The sequence below is a fragment of the Rhinolophus sinicus genome, linkage group LG13, assembly GCF_036562045.2.
Source record: "Rhinolophus sinicus isolate RSC01 linkage group LG13, ASM3656204v1, whole genome shotgun sequence".
Classification (NCBI taxonomy): Eukaryota; Metazoa; Chordata; class Mammalia; order Chiroptera; family Rhinolophidae; genus Rhinolophus; species Rhinolophus sinicus.
This window is the reverse complement of record NC_133762.1, coordinates 11,639,861-11,661,158: the sequence shown is the minus strand read 5'-3', so window position 1 is coordinate 11,661,158 and position 21,298 is coordinate 11,639,861. Positions and strand designations below refer to the sequence as shown.

General features: G+C 47.5%; 1 protein-coding gene across 8 annotated transcripts in view; it reads left to right on the top strand.

The window, feature by feature from the left end:
- The window catches only part of DET1 (DET1 partner of COP1 E3 ubiquitin ligase), an 80,305-nt gene that overhangs the window by 47,222 nt on the left and 11,785 nt on the right, over positions 1 to 21,298 (top strand). For 6 of the 8 annotated variants that reach the window (XM_074317471.1, XM_019726725.2, XM_019726727.2 and 3 more), the window contains exons 4-5: positions 1,385 to 1,576; positions 4,615 to 5,272. In XM_074317471.1, the coding sequence (XP_074173572.1) occupies positions 1,385 to 1,576; positions 4,615 to 4,804 (382 nt within the window). In that variant the 3' untranslated portion in view covers positions 4,805 to 5,272. Of the gene's footprint in view, positions 1 to 1,384; positions 1,577 to 2,103; positions 2,226 to 4,614; positions 5,273 to 21,298 lie in introns of those variants that run through there. The other 2 variants (XM_019726728.2, XM_074317472.1) reach the window with 2 other exon arrangements.

The following is a 21,298-nucleotide window of genomic DNA, read 5'->3' as shown; positions in this document are numbered from 1 at the left end:
TAGTTACAGGAGAGTCATGGGGATGTAAAGTACAGGATGGGGAATATAGTCACTATTGTATTGCAAAAAGTATGTGTAGTGTCAGATGGGTACCGGACTTATCAAGGGATCACTTCATAAATTATTTCTTTAGTTTTCATTCCATTAGTTTCAGGGATGAGATGTTAGATCAATATTCCCCCCAGACTAAGCAAAGTTTATTTTCCCTTTGATGGTTAAACTATATGATAATGCTTTGATATAGAGATTTTTTAAAAATACATACTGATAGGCAGTTGACATTCTTTCTAAGAAATTACAGGAAAGTGAAAAGAAAGGGAAGAAATCCAAAATATCATTATGCAAACACATCCATTAACATTTTGATGTATTTCTGCCAGTCTCTTTTTTTAGGCATAATTTTTGTTTTCTTTGTGTTTTTAATCATACTATACAGACAGAATGTACTTCTTTTTCTTTGTTTTTTAAATTAAAGTTTATTGGGGTGATAGTAGTTATAAAGTTACATAGGTTTCAAGTACAATTCTGTAATACAGCCTCTAAATATCACATTGTGTGTTTATCACCCAGAGTCGGTTCTCCTTCCATCACCATATATTTGACCCCGTTTACTACTTTTTTTCATACCATTATGATAAACATTTCTCCTGTTACTACACAATATTTGAAAATTATAGTTTTCCATTTAGTTTTAAATTTTTCTTCAAATTTTTGTTGTAGTATTAAACGTGCACAGATAACTTTCTGCATATAGGATTTCTTCATTGGGGTAAATTTCCAGAAACTTGGTCAAAGGGTTTTAAATTCAGTATTTGTTACAATTGTGAGAAGTGACTGCTTTATTATTATTTATTATAGGTCAGATATGTGACTCTGTGTCCATGTTACTATTCTTCTAGACACTGGTGTTTCTGTAGGATATAGGTAGCTAGCTCGCAAAGTTTATTTAAACAAAGAATGAGTAATTTGTCGCAAGGTTTGGTGAAAGTTGGTTTGTAACTGAGCCTAAGAACAATCAGAGAGAGGCTGCCTTATTGTGGATTCTCTGCTTTCCGTAACGCCTTCCTCATGCAGTCTGAGGCTGCTATTTGGGGAGAGTAAATTCAAGTAGAAGTCGTCGTCGTAGATTAGTTATACTCATTTGAAACTTGTTTGTAGAGTCTTTGTTAATTTTTCTAAAGTAACGTTCCCCATTTCTGTTTTCTGCTTTTTGAGAGTATTTGTAGCCAGCCAGACTTGTGACGTGTGTGAGACCTGATTTCAGTCAACGTCTGGATTTTTATTTACAGAAGAGTGGTTTTTGGACATGTGTGTGGTCAGTTTAAAATGCCAGGCAGCCTTGTGTGTCACTAACACAGCCTTCCTCACTGGTGCTTTGTTGTAGGTTTAAAGACACTATTGTGAACGCCAAGTATGGGGGGCACACGGAGGCCGTACGCCGCCTCCTGGGCCAGCTCCCCATCAGCGCCCAGTCTTACAGCGGCAGCCCCTACCTTGACCTGTCTCTGTTCAGCTACGACGACAAGTGGGTGTCGGTCATGGAGCGGCCCAAGACTTGCGGGGACCACCCCATCAGGTACACCACCTCCGCAAACTGCTCACTGCCAACCGCCTAAGGGCTGGTGACGGCCCGCGCTCTCTCTCCTTCTTAGGCATCGTTTCGCTGTGATTGTGTCCATTTGTACTCGTGGGTTAAATGGAAAGGGCAGGCTGTTTCTATACTGTGGTGGGTGCTTTGATCAAATAGGCACTAGTCTCATAAATTAAACAATTACTCTTCGTTTCTCATCAAAACATCCAATTCAGGTAAGTGGTGTTCCCTTTTAAAGGTATCCAGGGAAGGAAACCATACTGTTTGTTCCATTTAGCAATCCAATACCATTTCATAATAATGTTTCTGGTGGAGACTTTTTAATTTTATCTAGCTCAAACGATTTTTATTCCCCCATGTTACCTAGTAGAAAAGATAGCTGAGACAATTTGGGGAGCAGGAGATTTTGGAGAAACTCATGCTTCCTCACTTGGGGAATTTTGGAATGTAGACTACTGTATTATTGCTGGAACCTTGAAACTAACCTCTTACACTCAATCCCTCCCTCACAGATGTCCAGTTCACAGATCCACTTGTCTCTCCATCTCAGGAGCTTATGCTGTTCTGTGTGCTGTAATAGGCGTTAGGGAAAGGACCTGGCCTCATCGTTACTAGTGGGTTTCTTTTAAGGGAGGTAGGTGTGTTCCCGGAGCCCTGAGCTGGATGGAGCATGGGATGCTGCTTTTCCATATAGATACAGTGGTAATTAGTAGTTCATAACCCAGCTTCATTGTGTATTAAGTAGGCTTGTGTAACATCTTCTGTACAATTATCACCATTCTTAATATTTCCTTTGGCAAATTGTAGTCAAGATCCAAACACCAGTTACATTTCTAATTAAAAAATTAAGTGGAAAATTTTAAACATAAAAAAAGTAGAAGAGTGAACCTTCACGTACCCATCCCCTAGCTTCAGCCGTTATCAACTCATGGTCAGTGTTGTTACATTTCTTTCTACCATGACCACTACTCCGTCCCCTCCTGACTGCCACCCAGATTATTCTGAAGCAAGTCCCAGGTGGCATAGCATTTTACTCGTAAATATTTCAGTAAGAATTTCTAAAAGACAAGGACTTAAAAAAAAATACAACCTCGATACCATTATTTCATCTAGAGAAAATTAACAAAACTTTATTGAGACCACCAAATATCTAATCAACGTTTACATTTTCCTGTTGTCTTGTAAATATTCTTTCTGCAGGTCCTTTGTTCCACTCAGGACGTAAACAGGCTCTTGCTGTTGCTTTTGGTCACTGTTTCCTTAAGTCTTTTTCATTCTCTAGGTTCTGTTTTCCTCTTATTTTCCTCGGCAGTGAAATTGTTGAGGAAGCCAGATGATCCGTCCTGTAGTGTCCCCCACATTCTAGATTTTGCTCATTGTTTCTCTGGAGCAGTATTTACCATCTTTCTCATTCTGCCATATTTCCTGTAAAGTGGTAGTTACATTTAGAAGCTCCAACAACTCATGTTAAATTACAAGCCCTTTGTGTGTTGCGGACTAAGTGGGCAAAGTGAATGTGTTTTTCACACATAAAAGCATGTAATGGGCATTAATAGGCTTCATTTGATATTGTCAAGTAGCATGAGATACATTTCTCTCTTTTCTGACTTCCCTGCCTTTCTGGTGTGAAAAGATATACCTAATCAACACATCTGGTTAAAGGGATTTTTCTTGTAATTCTTATTTATTTTTAATTTAAAATAAGAAATGCAAGGATATGAAGGGCATTTGAAGAGGTAATGCCATCACTCTAACACTTTTATTGTATGTTCCATTCTGGTCTTGGTCAACGTTACAGCTGTAATCGTGGTCAACGCTGTACTTTGTGGTCTGCTTTTATTTTATAAATGTTTTTCCCTGTTACATGGTCCTCACAGAGTCCTAATGAGGGCATATTATCCCATCAGATAGATGTACCATACTTTATTTAACCATTCCCCTATTACTGAGCATTTATTCTCTTTCTGCATTTTTCCATTAAAACTGATGCTATAGTAGCCATCTTTATTCATGTCACTGGTTACTTCATTTAAATTAAATGCTGAGGGTCTAAATTCTTGGAACTGGGATTATCGAGTCAAAGGGTATGAATATCTTTATGTCTGATATATATTTGCTTTCCAAAAGGGAAATTGTAGAGCTCTCCAATGTAGGCCCTTCATTTTGTAGGGCTTCCCCCAGCTCAGCCCCACCCTGCTGATTCCCGGTAGTTCTCAGTACCACAGGGGCACTTAATTTGCATATGGGAAAAGGTATTTAAGTACTGGGATGGAAGGCAGCATCTTTAGTCTTACTGTATTAGAGGAAGAGCTAAAAACTACATAGTATTTTGTTTTTGTGCATGAAAAGAAAAACCTTCCAAAAGAATTTATTCTTAAAATGAAAAACTCCAATGGGCCTAGCTCTACACTGTCCTGTATAGTAGCCACTACCCATGAGACTGTCGAGCACGTAGAAGGTGATGGGTCCACGTCCAAGTCGAGCTGTGCTCACTGTCAACTACACATCCAATTTCATAGGCTTAGTACAGAAAAAGAACGTGCACTATCTCATTAATATTTTTTATATTGACTCTAGGTTGAGATGATAATATTTTGGACACCAATAGTGGGTTAAATAAAATAGATTATTAAAATTAATTTCGCCATAAAATTTTTTTTTAGCGTAGCTACCTGAAAAATTGAGATTGTCTATGTGGTTCACAATTCATTTCTAGCCCTGGCCTCACAGTTGGGGGCAGCTAGCTTCTGGAAACGGGGGGACTGTAATTAAGGGCCGTGTTGGCAAAAAGCAAAGACCCCGTGACCCAGGACAACGTAGTAAAATTCATAATCCTGCCCCTGACACGAGCTGATAAGACGAAGGTGATTTTGCAGTTCTGATACCCTGGGGCTGGCATAAGAAGGGATTCGAGGAATATAAGCCAAAATAAGGAGTTGCCACATTCCCCCTTTGTGCAGATTCCAGGTGGTGGTGAGTATCTCGACCGGCCTCCCTCTCTTTCTCTCTCTCGTTCTGTTTAGGTTCTATGCCCGCGACTCTGGTTTGCTCAAGTTTGAGATCCAGGCTGGCCTCCTGGGCCGCCCCGTCAGCCACACCGTGCGACGTCTCGTTGCCTTTACCTTTCATCCCTTTGAGCCCTTTGCTATTTCTGTGCAGAGGACTAACGCTGAGTATGTTGTCAACTTCCACGTGCGACACTGCTGCACGTAGGGGCCCCACCAAAGCCAGGTGTCCTGGGCTCCCAGGACTCCCCCCTCTCATCTCGTGGACTCGAAGCAAAAGCTCCTGCCTGTCAGCGTGTTGGTTCCAGACTGGTGTTACCTCCGGTGGGGAGAGCTGGACCGAGGGGTGAGGGCGGCCCAGCCTAATGACACTGTCGTATCAGCTACAGAAAAGCTGCTGACTGATTTCACGTCCTCTTGCCTTTTCCCTGTGGCAATGCCCAGCATTAGTTAAGACCATTTCATTTTTGTTTTATTTTGTGTTTTACTGCTATGAGAGGAGAGCATTACACCTTTCCCTCCTTCATATCACTTCTTTGGCATTATGGTATGCAGCCTGAAGCAGGTAAATCTTGTTTACTCAAGAGAACGGTATACGTCCTTTCTACTTAGCCAACAAGCAGGGCTGTCTTTATAAGAAAACAAAATAAAGCCTTGGTATTTTCTTACTGAAGTATATCCTGTTTGATGACTGGCTTGTGTTCTGATCTCACCAAATGCTTTTCAAAGACTTGGGTTCCAGGAAGGACTGTGAAAGGGACGAGAGGCCATGGGATTAGCAGCTGCTCTTGGGAGAACTAAGTGGTGTGTGCCAGCATGGAGACAGTTATCTGCCAGGATTGTTTCCCTCCCTTGGGTTTTCTCCTGGGGATGGTATAGCTGGAGGGACTGGGCATAATTGCACATGGTCATGTGGAAGCACGCTCCCATCTGTACCATCTGTGTCGTGCAGGTGGCCATCGCAGAAACAAACACTGTAGCACGTACTGCAATTCGGGTAGTGGGAGCCGGCAAGTTCCAGGTGCTCCTAACGCAATCAGACTGGTTGTTCCTGGATGGTTGGGCCATCCCAGCTATCCTAGAAACACCTGCCGGCCCCCAGCCAGCATCCTTCTGTCACAATCTCAGCAAGTCCCCTCCAGAGGGCTTGTCAGATTGTGTATGTTTCATCTTTAAAATGCCATTGATGTATAAGCTTGTGTAGTGACATCTGACTTTGAAGGGTACCTTTGAAATGTGGGGTTTTGGAACAGGCTGCGAAGGGAGCCATGGATGCAGACAGCTGGATCCTGTATCCTTCTACAGCCAGACTGATTTCCCTTGGTAACATAAGAAATGGGATATGAGATGCAAAGCCCCGCTAAAAACAGTTCAGCTAATTGTATCATCTTCAATACTAAACAGCTAAATTCATTCTCAGTGAGCACTCAACACAAGATAGGAGCACCTGTGTTGACCTACTATGAGTCAGGTAGATGCTGTGTCAAGATGCTAAGGATGAGGAGAGAAATAGGCAAATAAAGAGAATTATCATGCAAAACAGTAAAAGCTCCAACACTGTATATCTGGGAACAGTGGGGTGGGGGGACGAAGGAGAGGAGGAGAAGGGACTCTCTACTGGGGAAGGGACACTGGAACCGGATAAATGGGGGTGTGTTGCATGAACCAGGGCAGAGCACACTTGAAGGAGAGATCCGGCATGTTCAAAGGCGTAGAAACATGAAAAGGGCTGTCAGGAGTGTGGGATGGCAGATAACTGGGTATGGCTACAGCATGAGCTGTGTAGGGGCCAGGGGATTGTCATGGAGAGGTCTTGCGCGTGGTGCTAGGGTTTTGTGCAGTGGAAGGCATAGTAGGAATTCCACAGAGAACTTTCAGCAGTTTGGCAGACGGCTTGGAGAGAATAGAGACTAGAGGTAGGGAGGCTGGACAAGTCAGTGGTGGTAGTCCAGAGGGAACTTGGACGACCTCCCGGGGCATCTGGATGGATGACAGACTGAAGCATTCTCTTGGAGTCTTTGTAGGTCATGACTAAATCAGGGGCCCAAAGCAGTTGCATGGGTGTGGGGCTGAACTAACCTTTCTTTGTAGACGCACTTCACCCACAGCTTTTCCTTTGTACGTGGCTGCTTGATTGCACCTGAGGACTTGGCAGAGAGGAAAGAGCATAGAGTGTGAATTCGCTCGGGGCTCAGTGTGAATCCCGGCCCTTCCACTCATTGGCTGTGTCACCATGGGCTGATTTCCTAACTGTCCTGAGCTTAGCGGCACATGTCACTGCCACACGGCCACATGTAACAGGAGAGCCCAGGCAATGTAGTGTGCCTGGCCAGCCAGGTGCGAGGTCTTGCTGTATTCACAAGAAGGGGACGGGGGGTTTGGCAAAGAGCCAGCTGTTGCTGGGACACTGGCATCCTCCTAGCTGTTGCTTCCTCTCCGGCCCTCTCCCCTGTCCTTATTCAGCCGAGGCCATGTAGTCTTAACACTGTAATCACTCCCTTGCAGTTACCTGTAATTTCCTTGCTGCTCCTCCTCCACGATAGTTTAGAAAACCCTCAACTCTGTGCATGTCTGTGTCTGAATAGATGAAAATTGCTTCAGAGAATCCATGTCTGTTCTTAAATCCATGACCACGAGCCTGAAGTGGGCACGTAGGACTGCTGAGCCATCCTCGTATGCTTTCTTGGTCTGTTTGCTTTCCCACTCCCTGAAATATGCCTTCACCTCTCTTCACAACCCCCCTCCCACTTCTCACTGGTCACCCTTGCCACCCACTGCATGGCAGAAATAGAAGGGCATTTCCTTATCTTTCCTTGACCATGGCAGCCACGTGACACGTGTCTGTGCTCATTCTCTGCCTTTCTTCCTGAGTGAACAATCCCTGCTTCTGGAAAAGGCCAACTTGTCCTTTTGGCTTCTCAAGGTCTTTGCCCCGGCACTAACTTTCTCTCTCTTGCATCATCTGTCTCTTGATAAGTCATTCCCATTAGCATAGAGATATGCTCCAGAGGCTTTCTTCTTTAAATAAAAACCCCTGCTCTGGCCCCATAATCCCTTTTAGTTGCTGCCCATTTTTCTGTTACCTTTCACAGACAAATTTCTCAAGAGTTGTCTAGATTTAATGTGTTCGCTTCTGTACACTCCATCTTTCCTCAACCCACTCCAAATTGGTTTCTGTCCCCACTGAAAACTGCAGATGTCTAGGTTACCAGTGAGTCTGCGTTGCCAGTACTTCGCTCACCTCTCGTCCCTTTCCTAGTCTGCCTCCCAATGTGGGACGTGATTGCTTTCTCTCTGTATCGAGAAACACTTGCTTCCCTTGGTTGCTAGAACAGTATATGTATTTGGTTTTCTTCCTGCCTTACTGATTGTTGCTTCTTTGTTCCTTTGCTGGCCTCTTGTTTGCTGTAGCTGCAGATGGTGGAGTGGAGTATACCAGCCCTCGGCCTCGGATCTGCACCTCTTTTTCTCTCTCTATTTTTCCTTTAGTTGATTTCATCCATTCCCATGGTTTTAGGTTCTAGTTATATGCTGATCACTCTCCAAGTTACAACTCGAGCTCTGACCCCTTCCTGGAGTTCCAAATTCATTTACCCCACGGATTACTTGGCATCTCCGTTTGGATTCCAATAGGCATTTCAAAACTAACATGTCCAAACATCGCTTCTGACTCCTGTCCCCGCCTCCCACCTCTTTTTCCGCAAAGACGTCCCGTATGGCTTCAGTATCTGCCCGCTTCCTCGAGCCCTTCTTTCCCTCTCCCACCCCCACATCTGACTTCACTCAGGGATGTGCCCCGCGCAGTCTAAACCAATCCCGATAGTCCTATACTCCTTGCTAATGACTAGGAGTAGAACTAGACCCAAACCAGCCAGCACAAGTGGGTAGTTTAGGAATCACGTGACTTAATTCAGGCCAACACTACCATGACGTGAAGGTTTCTGGGACTTCTGGGGGGACATTTCCACTATCAACACCTTGCGATCATACTTAGAAAGAATCAGCCTGAGGATCACGCTTGGCCCCCCGATGGCAGAATGAGGAGGAAGGAACCTGTAACATAGTTGGGTGACTAGATCATAGCAGCCTTGAAACCCACCTTACGTCCGCATTTCCAGTTTTGTGAGACAACGCGTTCCTTACTATTTAAGCCATTTTGAATTGGGTTTTCTGTTTCTTGTAGTTGAAAGCGGAAAATACCTAGGTGCAAAGATGAAGGTCCCCGGTGGAGGGTCACAACATGCCTGCTGGCTGGGTGCCATTTCATTTCCAGTTTCCATGAGACCCAATTATGATTCCCATTCTTGAATTCTTATTCTTGGATTTCTGTAAGATTCCTCCTGGCAGTGTCTTGTGAGTAAAAAAGACTTGACTAAAACAGGAGGTGAAGCACTCAGCCCCAATGAAGGGGTTGAGTACTTGCCCCATATTAGGTTCTCAACCCCTATGTGTTTGTTCATATTATCATAACTTTGTTTCTGAAGCAGTTAAGGCTGCTCTCGGTAAATCTAGTGTCTTGTCTCCACAATGTCCAGTGAATCTCAAGAATCTGTGGAGAAACAAGTTCTTCGGAACCAAAATGTTTAAAAAAACCAGAGACTTCCGGTATACATCCTTCAGAATGAAATTCTTCCCCAAACCCCGCTTCTCTTGCCCCTGCGCTTCAGGGAGCTGACATGTCAGCGATGCACATGAAGCTACGCTGGACCTTTGAGAGAAAGGTTCCATTTAAATTTAGCAAAACTCCTTGTATTCAGCGTCCTTGCAGAGAAGCACAGTGTAAATCAGTGCAAACCTAAATTAGATAATTTTTAAAAGAGCGGTAGCTTCATTATTTTCAAGTACATAGAGTAAGTGCGTCTCAGCCGTGAGTGTTGCTTTGCAGAGGCCCTTAGGGACTTTCCTTCATGAGTACATTATAATTACTGCTAATCACCATAACCGTTTTCTGCAGTGCGTGCTTCGAAAGCAGTTGAGCATGTTAAGTGATTTTGATGTTCCAGGGGGCAATTTTGTTTACAACATTGATCTGCTCAGTGTATATTCTTTATAGCTATCACCCTCTGTTTAAAACATTCCGAAGGCTCCTCCATGCACTGGATGACCAGAGGCAGAACTAATGTAGCAGGCAGAGAGATGCAGAGGAGGTCTCAGATTCCTTCCCCATGGTGTTCTGACAATTCTGGGAACAGCTCGGGCCTGTGCAGACCCTGGCTCTGTCACCTACTCGCTTTGTCACCCTGGGTGCGGTAATAAGAACTTTACTGAGACTCAGTTTCTCCTCTGTAAAATGGGAATAACTTTTACTTTGCAGGGTTGATGTGAGCGCTAAATGCGTAGTAATTACAGCTCTTAATACAGCAAGAACTCCGTAAGTGCTAGCTGCCCTCTCCTTCTCTCTAGATCTCTTGGCCTGTGGGGGAGCCTCTCCCACCTTTTTTAGTGTCACAGAGACTACACCCAGCCCTCGTAGTACTTCTTCATTCCCTGACGACCACCATAAGCTTGCCCCTTCTCCAGGCCCAGCCCCTGCTCATGCACCAGTCACTGGTGGCATCAAAGGGGGCGCCACTCTGCTGCCAAAGCCTCTGTCCCCACATCCCAGGTCTGAGAAGACCAGAACACCCCAAACCATTTTTGCAGCCAAACACATTGGGTGAAGGGAGCTTTGTTTGCCAAGAGTTTGTGATTGCTGTTGATTGTGAACATTTATTAAGAGCTTACGATGGGCCAGAAACTATGCTAAGCACCTTCCGTAGGAAGGTATTATGTCAGCTCATCAATTCTGAGATGCATTTTTCTAAATTGGAGTGTATCTAAGATTGGCGCATCTTATCACTGTCAGCCACGCAGCAGCTGTGACATCACTGTCATCGCTTGTGCCTGTGCAAATTGAACGTGCTCTTCATCTTGTCATCGTTCCTGTTGAGTCATGCACATTGTTGTAATACCGCGTGTTACATGTCTGCTTAAATTAAGATGTCTTCAAAAGGTTATCTGTCCTCTGACTAGCCCTCTCTGGCGCACCCATCCCACCGTCAGTAAAGTTACCAGTCACCCAGCCTTTGAGTGTGGAGTTAGGAAGAAAGAGCCGACTGGTGGCCTGCTTTTGTGGGGGAGCCCATTGCTTCGCCCTGCAATGTTCCATTAACTCTGATGATGGTCTGGCTCCTGTGGGGAGCACTTACAGCGCCCCAGGAGAACGGTCTGAAACTGACGCCGGGCAGTAGCACACGTTGCCTCTGACAGCGGAAGCCGGTTCCCAGGCCCCATGCTGTCTATTCAGGCGGCTTCCTGAGACCAGAGATCTGGTCTCCAGCTACTGTTGCCCTTCCAACCTTGGTAATTAATTTCCCAGGATTAGAAGAAGAGAAGAAGAGACTGTCCTTTAGCTTTAATTGATTGTTGAAAGAACAGAGAGGGGTTCTATATTTCTACTAAAAGAAAAAAAAAAAAAAAGGAGGGAACGAAATTTTCTGAACAGGGGAACAAAGAAGCAAAAGAAAAGGTAATATTCAAGCTCAGTCTCTTCATCCCAGTCTTTAAAAGTTTTTGTTGGCCTTTATGAGGTTTGAAATCTGTCCTAAGGTGGGGCCAGGGGGTGATATGTTACTCAAAATAAACTGCCTCTGGATTGTTTTCCCAAGTCAATTATTTTTTTTAAATGTAAATGTCATTCTGGTTAAATTCTTTTCAAAATGAAGTTTATCTAAAAAGTGCTTCTTAATTCAGGGTAGGTTAGGGATGAGATTGAGGAATTAGGCATGTTAGAATCTCGAGGGATGTTTCCTTTGAAAAAAACAGGTTGGTACCATTTTTATTGAGAAAAGGAAAAAACGCGGAAGTTTTCACATTACAAACTGGAGAATTTGAAAAAAAATCTTGTTTGACGCAGTTATACAGAAGAACAGGGTTTAATAATTGGGACACATGGGGGACAGGAGATTTTCCTGGTTATCAAATAGGGGGTGAATTTAGAAGGCTGAAAAGCGTTGTATTAGAAAAATGTTGAGTTTTCTAAATTGGCAGAATGGGGAAAGCTGGAGTAGGACTTGGACATTTCTGTGGGTCTCACGAAGAGAGGATTCAGGGAGTGGCAGGCAGCAAGTATCAAGGTCAGAGAAAGGTGAGGGACGCAAAGTGGAGCTCAATTGCCAAGGCGCGTTGTCTTCTAGATTTCCCTGTATAATTTTGCAGTAAGTCCCTTTTAAGAATGGGGGAAAAAACATAAAATTGAATACATGCAAATGGAAACTTATGCCTGGCAAAAAAAATCAAAACCAAACCATATGACAAATGACAACACATTTATCAAAGATTTGATTTCCTTAGTATAAAGCAATTTAAAAAACAATAAAAAAGATGAACAATCCCAAAGAAAAAATGGGCAAAGGGTATTATTAGCAGGGTGTTCACAGAAAAAATAAACACACATAGTAAAGAATGATATGAAAAATGCTTATAATTGTATTTTTCACCCATCAGATTAGCAAAGGTTAAAAAATGTTTGACAACCCAGTATTGTCAAGAATATAGGGTGTTCTCACCCACTGTTGGTGGGAGAGGAGTAAGTGATTCAGATTTCTTGAAAGACCAAAAGCCATGTCTTAATAAATATGTGTATCTTTTCACTCAGTTAAATTCTATGTATCAAGGCAAAACGTGCATATGTTGTGCTCACATATGTATAAGCCTATTTTCATTGCAACTTTTTGTTTATGAAAAAGTGGAAGCTACAATAGAGGACAGACTGAATAACTTGTGAAATGCCCATAAAATGGGATCCCATATAGCTGTGAAAAATAACGAGGCAGATGTGTGCATATTGATTTGGGAAGCTCTGTGAGACATCATAATTGAACAACTGTGTTTAGTGTGATGCTGTCTTTTGTGTAGAAAAAAAAAAAGTACAATCTGTACTGAAATGGAAGCCAGTATAGATATAAATACATACATGCTTGTAGATTCACAGAATACTTTTGAAAGCAAACAGAAGAGGCTGTTGACCATGGTTACCTTTGGAGCGTGAACTCAGGAATGAGGGAAGGTGAACATGTGCTTTTTAGCTTATCCCCTTTCTGTTTATAATTCTTTTATTGTGAACATGTATTTATTACTTAAACATTCTTTAAAGTGAGTTTTTTTACTTGTAATTGTGGTAAAAAACACATAATATGGCATTTACCATCTTAACTATTTCTAAATGTACATACAGTTCGGTAGTGTTAAGTATATTCACATTGTTACGTAATCGATCTCTACAACTTTTTCATCTTGCAAAACTGAAACTCTATACCCATTAAACAATTCCCCATGTGCAAACCCCCCCACACCCGCCAAGCCCCTGGTAACCACCATTCTATTTTCTGTTTCTATGAATTTGACTAATTACCTCATGTAAGTGGAATCCTACAATATTTGTTCTCTCGTATCTAGTTTATTTCACTTCTCCTAACGTCTTCAGGATTCATCCATGCTGTAGCATGTATCAGAATTTCATTCCTTTTTAAGGATGAACAATATTTCATGGTATGTGTAGCCCACATTTTGTTTATCCAGTCATCTGCTGGTGGGTCACTCGGGTGGCTTCCCCCAGTGGCTGTCGTGAATAGTGCTTCTGTGAACAGGCGTGTGCAGGTATCTCTCTGAGCTCCTTTGGTCAGTTCTTTAGGATGTTATACCCAGAAGTGGGCTTTAACAAGCTTTTAAAAAGGTATTTCACTGCTGAATTCATCGGTCGCAGCAGAGGTGGTATCAGGTAGACACTGCCTGTGTGGGCTAGTTGAGCCGAGTAGTCTGAGGCCAGGGTTTTCCTTACCAGCCTCCTGGCGCTCAGCACTTTCCTCCTGCCCCTGAGCCTTTCCCATGCACAGGCAGGAGGGTCCTTAGCAGGCTCCCTGCCTGCTCCTGCCTGCACTAATTCTGCCCATTTCTGTAGCTCCCTGAAGGAAGAGACGCTGCAGCAGCATTTAATTAGCGGCCGCGAACATGCTTTCCCAAGGACACGACTTATTTCTCAGCCAGCTGTTGCCAGTTGCTTCCTAGCAACATGCAACACTCATATCTGATTGCTTCTCTCCAGACAAGGGGGTTGGGTGGGGTGGGTGGGTGACTGGTCCACCTGCTGTCACAGCCAGGGTGGGGTGGGGTGAGGTGGGGTGGGGGTGAGACCCTGCGTCTGGGGCTAATTCTCCAGAGGGAGTGAGGGAGGAGCTGAACCTGTTATTCCTGCCAAGCCAGAGACGGTGCTAAAACCTCTCGACCCTTGAACTACTTACCCCACCCCTCTCCTTCAAATTCACGATTAGAGCCACAGAAAGAATGTCAGCAGCTGCCAGCCAAGGCCTCGGCTGTGAAGTGCAGCTCAGAGACTGGGGAAGAGAGAGCGATCTCACCCCACAGTAGGTGAAGGAATGCGGGTGTGTGGGAGGAGGCTGGGAGCACCCCATCTTGGGCAGGGGGAAAGGACAGCCTCATCTCAAGTGGCCCGCTAACTGCTCTGGGTTGGAGGAGCTTTGGAAAGAGGGAGAGGGAGGGAAGATGTCAGCAACAGCTACCACCCTGAATCTGAACTTGCTGTTCCTCAAGGGCTCGGAGATGGCTGCTCAGGGCCCAGACTTCAGCCCCCAGTTCTCTGCACATGCTCTGTGGGGGCGGAGCCCCAGAAAGTAGTTTCCAGGCTCTCGGCCTCACATGGATAGGTGCCTGGCTCAGGTAGTAAATGGCCATCAACTGTGATTGTATGGCCATCAGCTGTGGCTAGTTGGCCGTCAGCTGTAACCAGTGAGCCATTGGCCACTAATATAACTGCTGTGGCTATGCTAGCAGAAAGAGAGAATGGGGGGCTAGCAAGAAGATGGCGGCTGGGCTGGCAAGTGTGGATGGCGGTTTGCGGACAGTGTGGATCCAGCCTCCAGTGAGAGTATAGTGGTATGACTCCCCTACCTATGGCTCCGTGGGTGTTCCTTTTTGGCCTCACCATGTCCTGCGTTCTTGTATGGGGAGCGGGAGCAGAGACCCCGCAGGTCGCCCTGCACGACACATGGCGCAGTGAGCAGGGTCTCCTGCATGACATGCTCCTTCTGCAGAGGTTGCAAACTAGATACTTTGAGATGAGGTGCTGCACAGTGACGTGCTTTGGTTGGCACGCGTGGTGTTTTTATAGTGTTGAAGATCTGTGAAGTATCCTGCTTTTTTATGCTGCTGTCATGAGGCCCGCAGTCCCACATGAGGCCCCTTGGGATTGGGCTTGTGTGCCTCTGGCTTGAGTGACCCCACCTCACCCATCCAGGGGCCTGTCTGATATGTGGCCCCTGCACACTTCTCCATCTGCAGTGGAGAGTGAGGCTGCATCTGCAGGAGTCCCCTTGTATTCATTCATTCATTCATTCATTCATTCATTCATTCATTCATTCATTCATTCATTCCACAAGCATTTCTTGAGCTTCTGAGTATCCGAGCCGGAGCTATTGAAAGGACCACAGGGTGTGTCTCTTTTTAGTCCTGAGTTGTGGACCTGATGGCAGGCAGGCAAGGAAACAGGCTGGGTTCACTGAGAGCAGGTGATGGACGGTGCACAGGGGCCAGAGAGGCAGAGATCCCAGGCGCCTGAGCCAGACTGGCAGGGTCGTGGAAGGCGTCTGGCAGACATGTCACCTGTGTGGAATTCTGAAGAAAGATGAGAGGAGTTTGCCTGGTGATGTGAGCAGAGGTGGAGGGCAAAGGGACGAGAAGGGCCCCATCCAGAGACATGGAGGCCGAGAGTTTGGCCTGCCTGGGGACTGGCAAGCAAGACCTCAGTTGCCTGAAGCCAAGAGCTCTGAGGGGGTGGCCTCAGGAGGGCTTGCATTTAGGGGGCCCCTGGAGAGTTTAGTCTGAGAAGCTATTTGTCAGATTGGGGTTTTTAGGTCACTCTGGCTGCAGAGTGGGTTTGATGTGGCATGGGCAGTTAGGAAGTAGGGAGGGTCTTGCAGAGAGTCTATGGTGGTGACAGGAAGTGACATGATCTGTCTGTAGGGGACTCAGAGCCCCTCCCTCCCACGCCCCAGGCAGGGAGCAGGCCTGCCTCCTAGGTGCAGAGATGCAGCTTGGGCGTCCTGCCTTCTGCATCCAGCCTGTGCTCTCGCCGCCTCCCTGCCTCCTCCCACCCTGACTGGCTCTTTAGAACTGGCAGCTGGACTCTGCACTGTCCATGGAGGCTTGGTCTGGTTCTGGCACTCGGGGCTCAGTAAGTGACAGCTGTTGGTGGATGACGGGCCTGGTAGAAAACTCAGCTTCTCTCCAGTCTGCTGCCTGTCAGGTGGAGCTCTCAGCACCGTAAGCACCACCGCGTGGCCCGTCCCAGCCTAGGTCATGGGCCACAGCACGCCCGACCAGGCCTCAGTGCCCTGTGTCCCTGGGGGCTGGTCAGGAGTGCGGGTGGCCTGGCCATGGCCAGGGGATGGAGCGGAGGAGAGCAGTGGCGTGGGGGAAGGACAGAGTTAAGGACGAGGCAAGTGGGAAGGTGGTGCCCCGGCAAGGCGGGCACCCGGGAAGAGGCTGACGCGGGTGCGCAGGACACATGCGGGGAAGCCTCCACAGGAGGTGGGTGTGAGCCTGGAGGGCTGGGGCTCCAGCCTGGAGATCAGGATTGAGAAGCTGGAGCGGGGCCAAGATCACGCGGGGGCGTGTTTTGTTTGAGGAGAACATACAACAATAGCTAATTTCAGCTGAGCAGTTACTATGTGCCAGGCATGGCGTTCACACTTTACATTTATTAACTCCCGAGATTCCTCACAACAGCCTCATGAAGCAGAAACTCTTATGGTCGGCACTTTGGAGACAGGACACGTTTCTGGCTCACCAGCCCCTGGCCCTCGGTTACAGAGTGGAAGAGCTGGGCTGTGAGCCCAAGTGGTCGCTTCCAGAGCTGCTGTTGAGACCCGCCCGGCATCTCAGCAGCTGGTTCTCTGGGCCCCTCGCCTAGGGGTGGCCGTATGTTTCTCCTAGTCTGAAGCGCAGCTCTGAGAGGTAACATTCCTGTTCTCAGAAGAGCACGTTGAGGCCTGGAGTCATTTGCCCTAAATAACGCACACGGCGGATGTAATCCACGTCTCCCTGAGGCTCACGTGGTTTCATGAGCACGTGGTGCTTTTAGGGCCGGGCCACATAGCAAAGGAGGTGAGGACCCCATGCACGCCTGAGGGGGGCGGTTCAAGATGCCCGAGTGAAGCAGAGAGCAGGGGAGGAAGGGGGGAGAGGGACAGAATCCATTCACCTCTCACTGAGGGTGGGCGGCTAATGAGCAGATAAGAGTTTGGTCTCTAGAATTCTGGCTCCATATCTTCTCAGTCTCTGACCCTGTTATGTTGTCTCTGAGCCTGTTTCCTCATCTATGAATAGGCGTAATAATTCTGCCTTCAGGGTTGTGAGGATGAAATGAGAGACTGCACTTCTGGCCCCTGAGTGACACGTACTCAGTGATCAATACATGTGGCCGAAAGCTCTCGTCTGGTGCCGACATCCCCTCCCTCAGGGTACGTGCAGCTTCTCCGGGGGTCTGGGTGGGTGCAAGTGAGTGTTTGAAGGGTTAACCTGGCGTCAAAGCAGTCTGCCCATGGCGAGGAAGGACGAGCTTTTCCCATTTCTAGAGAGACCCGGGGAAATGATGACCCTTGGTTCTGGCTTCCTTTCCAGCTGGTTCTTATCGATGAAGTGAAAATCAGAAGCCACCACTGCTCGGTTCCCCCACTGTGCAGGCAAAGGCCAGCTTGTCTCGACCTGTAGACACCTTCTAGGTGTATGTTTTATACTGTGTGAGCCGCACAACAACAGGAAGCTGGCTCGGGTGGCAGTGCGGAGGACGGCCGGGAAAGATTGTGTCCTCTCCACACCTTCGATGGAAAATTCAGAGTGTGGCTGGGCTCGGCCACTTGGTGCTCCCAGTATCACAGAACAGAGGGCAGTCTAACGGCAGCACCGCCGCAGGGAGGCCCGACTGGAAAGCCACCTAATTCTGACCTCCTGAGTTTGAAGTTCAAGGCCTCCATTCACCCTTCCAGTGACGTCACTGGGCTCACCCCCACACTTCTACTTTCCGTACCCACTCAGTGCCGTTGCCATTTGTTTGATCTCCCAGTGTTGGCGCCTCTCTAGATTGGTGGGCTTCTGCATTTTATGAGTTTTCACAAGGAACAGTCCACCCATGCAGGGCGTCTGCAGCCAGCTGTGCCAGAGGGGTGGCGTGTGAGCTTGCTCTCTAGGGCAGTGGACCCCAAATGGTACTGACATTTCAGTGTCACAACCATTTTCTAAATACAGTGTACATCTGGAAACAGTGTGAAATGACTGAGATTCTACTGCTGGAGTCATGAGGATTAGACAAAATGATTCCCATTTTATGCAACAGGAAAGCAACTAAGAGAACAAGAATAAGGGGGTCACGGACATGGCCAAAAGTAGCGTGCAGGCCGTTAATCTTTCCACTAGATCCTTAGGGTCCATTCAGAGGTTTCAGGACACTTTCTGAAGAGGGTTGTGGCTGCTTCTTGGTCTCCTAAACAGACGGAGGAGGAGGCCCTGCCTGAGATAAAAGGGAGGTCTGCCGCCCAGGCTGCCCTCTGAGGGGTCACAGGGAATGCAGGGGGGCTGAAAAGAGCTTGTATTGCCGAGCACTTGAGCCAGACACTGTAAAAGGCTTTATATATGTTAACTAATTGAATCCTCTCAGCCTTCGGAAGTGCCTAGATTCTTGTCTCCCTCTTCTACATGACAAAGGGACTCGGGCACAGAGACACCAAGTACTTGCCAAAGGTCACAAAGCTGGTGCCAGAATGCAAATCGGACTTCAGAGCCCGTGGCTCAGCCTGGTGAGAAGCCCTGAGGAGGGCTAGAGGAGTACAGATGGCATATCTGGGCCTTACAGCCATGTGTACAGGATGGAAAATCCCCATCTGAGCCACAGATCCACGCCGGGTAACGAGGGGAGATGGTCTGTGGGATAAGGGCTATCTTAGAGACACCCACGTCTCTGGTCAGGGAGGGTGCGTGGCAGATGGGCAGCCATGGGGCCCAGCCCTGACCAGCTGTTGTTTGCAGAGGAGGGCGAGTGCACGGTGACAGCTGGATTAGGTGTACCCAGCAACCTCAGGGCCCACTGCGTGGAGACGCATGGTGGGCCCCCTTCTGGCTGGCCCTTCTAGCACCTCCAAGCCCATGGAGCTTAGTGTTTGCTAATCTCCATCCCCATGGCAGCAGCAGGAGGTGACAGGGCCATCACTAAGGCTGTGGAATCTACCTCTCATGGCCAGGGAGCTTTTCCAAACGGTCAGGGAACCTGCCCCTTCTAGAAAGTAAGATGGCAGAGGAGGAGGATGGGCCCAGAGTCTGTACCTGGAGCGAACAGTCTCTCTCCTACTCGATTCCTTTTCTTCCACGTCTTCTACAGCCTCTTGGATTTGGGTCTCCCGATTTCGTTTGTTTTGTCTGCCCTTCTGTCTGTTTTCCTGCCTCATTTCACAAAGGATTTGAAGCAGCTCTCAAAAATACATTCAAAATAATAGGACAACAGAATATGTATTTAAATGACTTGGGACCAGAGGAAAATATGGGTAAGCGACCAGAGATATATGGAATGCTAGGATTCCTTAGTGACTTTTTCAGAACACTGATTCTGCAAGCATTCTAGTCTGTTTTATACTTTCTGGCTTAGAATGACATTTTGGGCATGGTTTTCATATTATACAAGCAGTTGGTGTACCTGTCAGCGGGGGAGAATCTCATACCTGGGCTGGAAGCATACAGAGCTGCGGAAACCCTGTGAGCCTGCTGCTGCCACTTCTAAAGCAGAGTATTCACATATACAAGAAGGAGAACCCCGGAGGTGGGAGGCTGGCAGAGCAGGACAGGGTGAGGGGGCAGCACTGGGGTAAGCCCTTCTGCTCGCAGAAGGTCAGCCACAGAGCGCACACACTTCTTGCTGACGGGGTCATGCTCTGGTTGTTTGGGGAGCTGACTGCACAGTCCTGGGGTGTGGCCCAGGCTCGATGACCGTGGAAGGGAGAGGAGGCGGCAGGGTTGGGCAGAGGGAAGGTGAGCGATGGTGCCGGCCCAGCAGCTAAACCAGTCAGGGCTTCAGCCGCAGTTGAAAGTGCCTGTCAGAGCTGGCCCCCGTGTGGCTGAAGTGGCCAGGCCCTTACGTGGACCTCTGTCACTCTGGGCGTGCCATTGTAAGGGTGACGGGGGCAAGGCAGCTGTCTGCAGCTGTCCTTAATGGAGTGTCTGTCATAATGGAGGTGTGATGGCCAGTTCCGGCCAAGAGAGCCCCATGGACAGGAGGACAAGCTCTGCACTTGCCCCTCGTTCCCTCCACCCCATCCCCACCCTGGAAGAGTGAAGGTAGGTGGGGTCTGCAGGTGGGCGAGGGAGGAGCTTCGAAGGGGCTGTGACAGTGAAGTTTTGTTGCAGATCTGATTGGACTTTTAGATTCCTGAGAGAGGGACTCATTCTTACAATTAAAAGTAACTGGAGAGCCATGGACTCTTCCTGAGAGGGAGGTTTGTGGAGGTAGAAAGGGCTTTCTGACAGTTGATTTGAGGCAGCGATGGGAGAAAAATCAAGTTGGATCCTGTTAGTACTCCACGTTCAGCGTGTTTCTTGAAGTTGTCCCTCGCTGAGGGGAAGCACAGAGCTGCGTATGTCCTGGGGCACGGGTGCTGGGGGGTGGGTGTGGACCCTGTGGCATTCTGGGAGGCTGGGAGCCCACATGGTGACCCAGTTTCCTGCCTCTGTCTGAGCGACAGGAGTTCTGATTATAGGGGGTATGAGGGCTCCAGATGACTGCAAAGTACTTTCCAATCAGACAGAAAATGGTGAGAAATGCATTTTCGTTAATGCCCCAATTATGCCAATCCCAATCCCAATGAGGACAAAAAATGTCTCGCCTGCTCCAGGGACGTGCTGTCAGGATCCCTGATTGCTTCTCCTGGAAGTAGCTTTGTGCCCAGTTTGCACAGCCGAGGGGCTGGAGCGGGGTCCTTGTAGTGGCTGAGGTTCATCTGTCTCCTTCTCAGGGCGCAGGATGCAAGGCCCAGGCAGGGAGCCCCGTCTGTTACTCAGGCAGAGCATGCAGGCCCAGGGGGCCCGAGAGGAGCTTGTGCTGCTGCCGCCCCACAGGTCCCTTCTGCCCTGTGGCGGCTCCTGTGCTTCCTGGCCCCCTTCACCCGGAAATGGCAATTTTGCCTCCTACACCGCTCGGGTGAACGGGCAGGGCTGCTGCTCTTCTCCATCTGACTCTCATCTCATCTCAGGGGAGTGTTCATTCTTCTAACAGCCTCTGGTGGCTCCAGGTGGTCCTTGGCTTGTGGCTGCATCACTCTAACCTCTGCCCAGGTGGTCACATGGCCGTCTTCTCTTCTGTCAGTGTAGTCAAATCTCCTGCTGCCCACATTTTATCAGGATGCATGCGATCTCATTTAGGGCCCACCCAGATAATCCAGATAGTCTTCCCATTGTAAGATCTTTAACTTCATCACATCCGCAAAGACCCTGTTTACATACAAGGTGACATGTACAGGTTCCAGGGTTAGGATCTAATATCTTTGGGGGCCATTATTCAGCCTGTACAGCCTCCCAACTTTACATTATGCTCTCAAATGTTTGCAGTTTACTGCTCTGTGTTATTTCTGTACTCTGCCCTTTATTCATGCCATCCCCTCTGCTGGAG